Source organism: Macaca mulatta, chromosome 14 (assembly GCF_049350105.2).
Source record: "Macaca mulatta isolate MMU2019108-1 chromosome 14, T2T-MMU8v2.0, whole genome shotgun sequence".
Lineage (NCBI taxonomy): Eukaryota > Metazoa > Chordata > Mammalia > Primates > Cercopithecidae > Macaca > Macaca mulatta.
The window spans coordinates 95,853,117-95,862,761 of NC_133419.1; the positions used below are offsets into that span (position 1 = coordinate 95,853,117).

Here is a 9,645-nt window from a genome sequence, read left to right on the forward strand (position 1 = left end):
GAGTAGAAAGGTAAGAACAAAAATAATCCAAAATTAGTAGAAGAAAAGAAATAATAAAAACCACAGCAGAAATTAATGAAATCAAAATGTGGAAAACAATGCAAAAGATCACTGAAACAAAGAGTTGTTGTTTTGAAAAGTTAAACCAAATTGACAAACCTTTAGCCGATTAAGAAAAAGAGACAGAAGATCTAAATCAATAAAATCAGAAATGAAAAAGGAGGCATTGCAACAGATACTGCAGAAATTCAAAGTATCATTAGTGGCTACTGTGAGCAACTATATAGCAATAAGTTGAAAAACCTAGAAGAAATGCACAAGTTTCTAGACACATACAACCTATCAAGATAGAAGGAGGAAGAAATCCAAAACCTGAATAGACCAATAACAAATAATGAGATCCAAGCTGTAATAAAAAGTCTCCCAGTAAATTAAAGCTGAGGATCCAATGGCTTCACTGATGAATTCCACCAAACATTTAAATAACTCATACCAGTCCTAGTCAAGCTATTCTGAAAAGCAGAGGAAGAGAAATTACTTACAAACTCATTTTTTTTTTTTTTGAGTATTTTTGACCTGCAGTTGGTTGAATTCACTGATGCTGAACCCAGAAGTTACAGAAGGCTGCCTGTATTCTATGATGAGGGATCCATTCACACATAAGAGGACACATGAGCTCCAGTATACATGGCCAAGTGTGTTCTGAGCAACACTGTAAGAGGCCAAAGTGGAAACAATCCAAATGCCCATCAACAGCAGAAACATTTATACTATTGGACACCTTACAGCAGGCAACAGGACCAAGTACAGCTACAAGGAACAACATAGATGAGGGAAATAAAACAAACAAAAAAACCCATTAAACTGCATAAAGCACAATTCTGTTTACATAAGGTTATATAACATTTTCAAAACGAGCAACATTTTAGTACATTTATTTAGAATTCTTCTGCAGAAGGGTTTTGTCTCTTCTCTCCAATTTGTTAAATTTACTCATTTATTCATAACAGCATGAACTTGCAGGTATTTATTTTATTCTTTGGATTATAATTCAATAATACTTTAGTTACTCTGTGGCTCAACTTGTTTAAAATTTGGCCGTTGGGTTCTTGTGCTCTTCTAATATAACCCCATAAATGTTCTAACATGACCTCATCAATACTTTTGTTTGTTTTGTGTTTACCACATTCTTATTTTCCAACACTCCAAGATGCTATAGGCTCTTTCTGTATTTCCTGCACAGGTCTAGAAACTTTATTTCTTCATAAGTATTGCCACATCTTTATTTTTTCTTTAACATTATCAGGTTGCAGTTTTATTAATCATCTTTAGTCTAGATTGCCTTCTGTTTATTTATAATTCTATCATTGTTTTAATGTTTCATGTTCTGTTCGTTTTTATTTACTAATTGCTGAATTTCAACATAAATATTTATAGATTTTTAGAAAATATAGATATTAATTCTCAAATAAATATAGTCAGATTCAGTTTTTAAATTGTTGACCTTTAATTTTATTTCAACGAGGTCAAGCTTATGCTCAATTTATTAACTTATGGAATTGTAATTGATATTTATTTGTAGCTGCACTGGGAAATTTTTGTAAATGTGTTCTACCTATTGAAAAGCATTTTCCATTTGATTTTTGGTAGTTGCAGGTTATAATGATCACGGTTAAGTTTGTTTTGCAAATTCTATAGCTTTTTTTTTTTCTTTTTTTGACGGAGTCTCGCTGTCGACCTCGCAGCCTCCCGAGTAGCTGAGATTACAGGCGTCCTCAACCATAGCCGGCTAATTTTTTATATTTTTAGTAGAGACGGGGTTTCACCATATTGGCCAGGCTGGTCTTGAACTCCCGACCCCAGGTGATCCACCCGCCTTGGCCTCCCAAAGTGCTGGGATTACAGGAGTAAGCCACCGCGCCCAGCCAAATTGTACAGCATTCCTAATTTTGTTCTCTGCACTATTGGTTTCCGTCAAAATGCTGTTACATTAAAAAAAAAAAACAAATCATGATCTCCTATCATGATTGCAGACTTTTCAGTTTTACCATCTAAGTCTGAGTCTTGGCTCTCTATGTGTCAGTGCCATGTGGTTAGGTGCATAAAGTTCATTACTGCAATATTGAAATATTTTCCTATGAAATTTCATTAACCAGGATCCTATCAATACACTGGATATTAATATTGCTCCCCTAGATTTCTTTTGTTTAATATTTGTCTGTATTGCCTGTTCCCATAAATTGACTTTTAATCACTTAGCGTTGTTCTAAGATTGATTAAAATGTAGAATAAAAGGGAAGGTTATGGGAGGGTGGGACGTCTAATCTAAGCCCAGCCCAGTGATTACATTAGCTGGGCGCTGATTAGGTTAGGATGTTGCCCAGGGATAAAGCCAGGATCTTTGGGACCTGGCTTCATTTGGAGTTCAGCTACCAAGAGGAAACCTTCCTCTGGGTCCTGGAGTATTTGGCCTGAAATTGGCAATTTGGGAGTTGCTGCTCCAGGGGGCTCCGCCCAGCCTTTCCCGGCGTCCCCACGCGGGGCGCAGCCGCGAGAAAGGAACGCAGGTCACACCGTCAGCGCCCAGAGCAGCGCCAGTTTCCGGGCCCGGCCTGCTCTGGGAGCCATGAGTTGCAGCCGCCCCCCTCCCGACGTGGACGGCATGATCACCCTCAAGGTGGACAACCTGACCTACCGGACCTCTCCCGACAGCCTGAGGCGCGTGTTCGAGAAGTACGGGCGCGTGGGCGACGTGTATATCCCGCGGGAGCACCACACCAAGGCGCCCCGGGGCTTCGCCTTCGTCCGCTTTCACAACCGGCGCGACGCGGAAGACGCCGAGGACGCCATGGACGGGGCGGAGCTGGATGGACGCGAGCTGCGGGTGCAGATGGCGCGCTATGGCCGCCGGGACTTGCCCCGCAGCCGCCAGGAAGAGCCGCGCGGCAGGTCCGGAGGCGGCCGCTCCGGACTGCGGAGCCGCAGCCCCAGGCGGCGACACCGCAGCCGATCCCGGGGTCCCAGCTGCTCTAGGTCCCGCAGCAGATCTCACTATGGGGGGTCTCGCTATAGCCGGTCTCCCTACAGCCGATCTCCCTTCAGGAGATCTCGCTACAGCCGATCTCCCTACAGACGATCTCATTGCAGAGGATCTCGCTACAGTCAATCTTACAGCCGGCATCACTACAGCCGATCTCCCTACAGGGAATCTCGCTACAGGAGGTCTCCCTACATCCGGTCTTCCCGCAACAGGTCTCTCTACAACCGCTCTCACTCGAAGTCTGGGTCTGGCTCTCGCTCTCCATCAACCTCCAAATCCAGCTCTGTGCGAAGATCCAAGTCCTCCTCCATCTCCAGATCTTGCTCAAGGTCCAGGTCTAGATCTACGTCCCGGAGTACTACCCCCATATCCAAGAGGAAATCCAAGTCCAGGTCGTGATCCAAGAGTCCTCCCAGGTCTCCTGAAGGGGAAAAAGGACAAGTGTCCTCCAAGGAAAATGATCATCAGCTAACGCGTGATGGACGACTTGGGGAAAAGGACCCATACTCAGTCCATGGAAGCAGAATCCCTGGAAGAAGCGACTGCCTAATGAAACGGTTGTGTGACATTTGTCTACCTTTTTACCAGTTTGAAGTGTTGCATCAGATGGCAAGATTCATTTCATGTGCCATTGTGTTGTTATTCAAATTTTCTTGTAATTTAGTGAGGTAAACTACTTTAGATTGGATTTGGATGTTTGAGGGGAAATTTTATATTTGTCTTTTTTTGTTTTTTTTTTGAGATGGAGTCTAGCTCTGCTGCCCACGCTGAAGTGCAGTGGCGCCATCTGCATCTTCCACCTCCTGGGTTCAAGCCGTTCTCAGGCCTCAGCCTCTGCAGTAGCTGGGATTATAGGCACCAGGCACCACAGAGGGCTAATTTTTGTATTTTTAGTAGAGACGGGGTTTCTCCATGTTGGCCAGCCTGCCCTCGAACTCCTGGGCTCAAGTGATCTGCTCACCTTGGCCTCCTAAAGTTCTGGGATTACAGGTGTGAGCCCCTTGGCCCAGCGTATATTTGATTCTATAGTGCTGCTATTTTTGGTTTGAAACGAACAGGTTGGTAACCTAATTTGTGGCCCCCTGTCTCTTAAGAAATGTGTGCAGCCATTACACACAGCCCAACGCTGTCACGACATTGCCTCAAAACTGCCTTCATTCCTTAAAGTTAAAAACTTACAAAAGGCGGTATAAATGTGTATGTGTAATGTTATTACCTTTAAATCTAACTGGTAATATGACCCAAATTTGTATAAAGATTTTTCAGGTGAAAAGACTGGGTTTTGAGCAAACACAATTCTAATAGCTTCTTTGTTTTTGTGCACCAGGCCTGGCTGCCTAGCAGTTGAGTGATGCTGGTTAGCTGTTAAGGTGGCCTGTTGCAGTGCAGAGTGCTGAGCTGCTTCCTGTTTTCTTCTGTTTCCTCCTGAAAAAAGAAGCCCTGTCCGGAAGACTGTTCAGTTTATTAAAATGCCTGTCAACTGCCCTTCTAGTCACCCAGGCCTGGAAGAGAAATAATAGAGCATGCAGTGAGCACATCTAGCTGATGATAATCACACCTCTTCCCCCTCTCTATTCTGTTAAATGGCAAATCTGATCATATCAACATACATGAACTTAAAATATGGGGAATGTTATGGAAGAAATGGCTTGTAACTTTGTAGGTACTTATAACATGGTGTATGTTTTTTTATTATGAATATTTCTTACTATTACCATGTTTCTATCATTGAATTAAAATGTTTTGTTGGTGTTACCTTTTCTCAAAATAAAATTAGAAATATTTTATAGAAAGTTGGTTGTTTTGTTTTGCTGTTGGACTACTTTCTGCTATTTGTACCTTTGGGAAAATTATTTTACCAAGTTTCTCATAGGATTCAATTATAATTTTAAAAAAACTCTACAAGGTTTAGCTGTGTGCTTTATTATTTTATCACAATGTAGTTTCTTTGTACACTCTTTCTTTCCTCTTCCTACCTGTGATTTTTAACTTCCAAAGTCTTTTCAAAGAATCAGATTTTGAATTTTGTTATTACCTCTACTGGGTGTAATATTTTCTTTTGTAATTGTTTCTGCTTATACCTTTATTTTCTTTCCTTTTTTATTTTGATTCATCCTGTTTACTGAGTTGAGTGCTAAATTCAATCATTTTTGAACTTGCTGATTTTTTTCTTTCAGTTCAATTCGATACTCCTCTTTATATATGTTGTGATTTGACCTTAAATCCTGATATTAACACACCATACCAATCTGCCGTAATCAATCCATCCTGGGTGGTAGAACTAATGGCCTCTGTACAGTTAAAGTTGTGGTTGAAGCCTGTGTGGCATCACTAAGTTACTAAGGTAGCTTAAAGCTCAGCATTTTGTTTGTCACACATTTGTCTTCAAATACTCTGAAATATACTGGATTCAACCACACCAGAAGTTTGAAGATTTGGAAAGAAAATACTGGAAGAACCTCAGCCTCCTAATTGATGAAAACAGTAAACAATGTAATCCTGGACACGTAGGAACAATTTAGGAGTTTCTGGAGCAGGAATGTGAGGCTGTCATTGGAGAGAGTGTCAACACACCCTACCTGTACTTTGGCATGTGGATGACCACCTTTCCATAGGACACGGACCTTTACAACATCAACTACCATCACTTCAGGGAGCCCCTGTCTTGGTACACAGTGCCCCAAAACCATAGTCAGCACCTGGAATGCTCAGCCGGGGAGCTTTTCCAGGTAGTTCTCAGGGTTATGAGGCCTTCTTGTGGCACAGGATGGCCTTCATCTTGCCCGCAGTGCTCATGCAGAATGGGGTTCCCTTCAATAGCATGACTCAGGAGGCTGGAGAGTTCATGGTGACATTTCCCTATGACTACCACACAGGCTTCAATTCTCACAGAGACCATCCATTTCACCACCTAGGATGGGTAGATTATGGCAATATGGCATCTCAGTGTAGCTGTGGGGAGGGCAGGGTGGCCTTTTCCATGGACGCCTTCACACACATCATTAAACCTGATCATTATGACCTGTGGAAAAGCTAGCAAGATGGGGCCATTGTGGATCAAAGGGAGCCCAAGGTGCTGGCCAGCCAGGAGCTCATTACCTGGCAGGAGGACATGGCACCTGGCCTGAAGCTCCTCTGGACCTGGCCTCTTCTAGGCCTGTGGTCCTGGATAGTGGGACCTACCATTGAACCCACATGTACCAGTTGCAGTTTCCCTGGTGCCCCATGGCAGCCCAGGAAACTGATGCCCATCCAAGGGTCATTGACCCCAGAGGCTCCCAAGAACACACCATGGCCCACCATCTATCTCGGGTCTGTTTGCCCTGGTTCTCTGCCTGTCAACTGGCAGAGGTGGTCATGGTGGTCTTTTTCAGGAACTAAGAGCTCAGGAGGGGATCCTCTAGTCTCCCACCAAGTGGCACAGCACACAGAGCTCTCGATCCTGGGGTCTTTGCCCCTACTTAGGATGGAACTTTGATAGACAAGCCTGTATCTCTCAGGCCTGCATCTCAGCAGCCCATCAAGGCTACCACGTGCTGCAGTGCCCCCATCTTCAACCTTTGGAGACAACTTGGATCTGATGCTTCGATGTGTGCTGGCCCGTATCTGACATCCCCAGACAGCATGACACTGAACCACCCTGTGTTCCACTGATTCCTCCCAACATCATAATGATGCTGAGAAGATTCTCCAGAGATGCTGCTGGAGAGTGCAAGGCCTCTTGAACCTGGCTGAGGTTGTAGCAATGGACCACTCTTATACCTCTGGGGTCTTGGCCCCAACTGATGTTGTCAGAATATGCTGGGCCCTGACTCCTGTCCTGGGGTTAAAGCCAGACAGTGCTGCACCTCTGAATTTGGAGCTATGTGCCTCTGATACATTATCTTAATCCTTTGAACCCATGGCTACTGAATATATTGCCAAATGTGGCTGTCCCTCTGACCATAACCTAACCCGAGTAGCCAAAGAAGGCTCCACTCAAGCACAATTCGAGCCTGGGACTGTCTCAGTCTCTTTTACTTTGAAGAACTAATATATACCCAAGGCTACCAGAGGCTGTTTCCTGTTTATTAATTTTTCCTAGTGTGTATCTACCAAGTAAAGAAAGGAATATCGGCCGAGTGCGGTGGCTCACGCCTGTAATCCCAGCACTTTGGGAGGCCGAGATGGGCGGATCACGAGGTCAGGAGATCGAGACCTTCCTTGCTAACACGGTGAAACCCCCATCTCTACTAAAAATACAAAAAATTAGCCCGGTGGCGGGCGCCTGTAGTCCCAGCTACACTGGAGGCTGAGGCAGGAGAATGGCGTGAACCCAGGAGGCGGAGCTTGCAGTGAGCTGAGATCCGGCCACTGCACTCCAGCCTGGGTAAAAGAGCGAGACTCCGTCTCAAAAAAAAAAAAAAAAAAAAAAAAAAAAAAAAAAAAAAGAAAGGAATATCCTGAAAACATATTTTAAAATCACTACTATAAAAGAGATAAACCTAAAACTAAGTGATTCAGAATGATTGAAAAATAAAAGAATGGGCAAAACTACATCAAGGAAAATGCAAGCAAAAGAAAAGAGGGGTGGTAGATCTTAATATAAAACAAAGAAATTTTAGGTACTTCATATAAGTGCAATGATATAATATCTGTCTTTTTATTTCTAGTTATTTCACTTAGCATGATGTCCTCAAGGTTCATCCATGTTGCAGCATGTGTCAGAATTTCCTTCCTTTTCAAGGTTGAATAATATTGCATCATATGTATACACCACGTTTTGCTCATTCCAATCACCCATGGATGGACCATTGGGTTGTTTCCTCCTTTTGGCTATGTGCATGGTGCTGTTGAGAACACTGGTATAAAAGTATCTGTGTGAGTCCCTGGTAAAACCATTTGAATCATCTTTTAGAAGTTCCATATTCTTCCTTGGGCATCATTAATATGCCTTTGCATCTGACTTGACTGGAGATCTGATATATATCTGTAGTAAATTAGTTTTTAATATCAAATTAGTTTGAAAAATTATAATTAAATTTAAACTAAATTAAAATGTTAGATTAAAAATTAATTGTGTCACTTCTCATGAATTTGGGGAAACTTCTGACAGCAACATACCTTGTTCTCCTCTACCAAATATGTGCACACTAACATTTATTACTATGTGGGAGAATTCATGGATCTCTCAGTTCTATCCTAGGTCCCTGGTTTAGGAGTCTAGAGTTCCTTTCAATATCCCCTTATCATGGATGTCTCCGTGGCTCTGAAACAGCATTTTCATTCTTCAAATAGTCAGTTAGAGCCTGGGGAAAGGTGTGTTCTACAATCTTCTCATCCCTGCTGGTGGTAACTCACTATGGGTACTATGTGGCTCTGTGGGAAGCTGGGCATGGTGACTAGGTGACTGTGTGGAGCCAGGAAGCTCTTGCAAAGCTCACAGCCAGCACTGTACATGCACTGAAGCTCGCGGGATCCCTTTACCAGGCACAGGACAGGCAGTGCAAAGCTTGTGTGCTTCTCTCAGAGTGAGCGTGGGTGGGTAGTGGGCACTGCTTCTAGCGGGCTTCCTTCTTCCTGGCCTTCTGCTTTCAGAGGCTGCCAAAGTCCTGACTGCATCCATGTAGGGTGAGCGCTTGCCCAGAGAATCCAGAGGTGGGTGTCCCAGGCCCCTGTGCCAGGCTCAGGCAGTGCTTGGGAGAGGGTTATCCAGGGAGCTTTCTGTGCTGGGCTTGTGTTTCTAGGGGGAAAACAGGAGGGGTGGGCATGGGCTGCAGGGTCCAGAGAGGATTGTGTCCCAGAGGTGGGGAAGAAAGTTCTGGTAAAATCTCATTTCCCTCCTGTTTTCCTCCTCAGGGCAAGCTCCATGAGGACATGGTGCAGGCTTAGGGCCAGAAGGTTGAGATCCAGCCTACAGCCTATGTGAGTTTGATTAAGGAAAAATCATAGTTGGTAAGAAACAAGTTGGAGTAGTGTTTGAAAAAACAGAGAATTTAAGTCACTTTATTGTGTTGAAGACAGAAAAAAACCGGACACATATACAGATATAGAAAACAAACAAGCTTAACAAGGTACAGTGTATGCACCTGGTAATAGAGAATACTCACCTTTTTCAAGTACTAATGAATGATTCACAAAATTGGACAATGTATTACAGTGAAAACAAACATCGATAACTTATCAAAAGAAAAAGAAAAAATCAATACCATGCAACAAAACTAGAAATTGGTTTTAAAAATAGAAAATGTAGAGATGCTTTTTTCTGAAAGGTGAATATTCTTTATCGGGCAAGCTTTATATAAGACAAAAACAGCCAAATTCCACTGGCTTTTCAAAGCTGTGGTTTATTTGACATTGTTAATTCATTGGCTCAGTACAATAAACAAGTCCCCACTAAGTGAGCAAGACAGTTTTTATCAGCAATGTGCGCTGTGCAGAAATTAAAGCAGGATTAGATGACAGAAGAATGCGCAGGGGCTGCCTGAGCTGCGGGGTCCGGATGGATTCACAGCAGGAGATCTTTTTGAGACCTAGTTGACCAAACGGAAAGTCCAGAGCAGAATTTTCCACTTGCAGGGAACAGCAAGTGCAATAGACCTACCATGGAAATTAGTGATTTTCTT

The 9,645-nt window shown here is 43.2% G+C and overlaps 1 protein-coding gene across 2 annotated transcripts; it reads left to right on the plus strand.

The window, feature by feature from the left end:
- The first annotated feature begins 2,570 nt into the window (after window positions 1-2,570).
- LOC144334447 (uncharacterized) lies at window positions 2,571-4,833 on the plus strand. Of its 2 annotated transcripts, none has more exons than XM_077964221.1 (2): window positions 2,571-3,708; window positions 4,368-4,833. In XM_077964221.1, exon 1 carries the CDS (start codon window positions 2,627-2,629, stop codon window positions 3,437-3,439), a length of 813 nt encoding a protein of 270 aa, XP_077820347.1. In that variant the 5' UTR covers window positions 2,571-2,626; the 3' UTR covers window positions 3,440-3,708; window positions 4,368-4,833. The 2 variants fall into 2 exon arrangements, with proteins under 2 accessions (XP_077820347.1, XP_077820348.1); XM_077964222.1 differs by having other exon boundaries at window positions 2,571-3,597.
- Window positions 4,834-9,645: the final 4,812 nt, after the last annotated feature.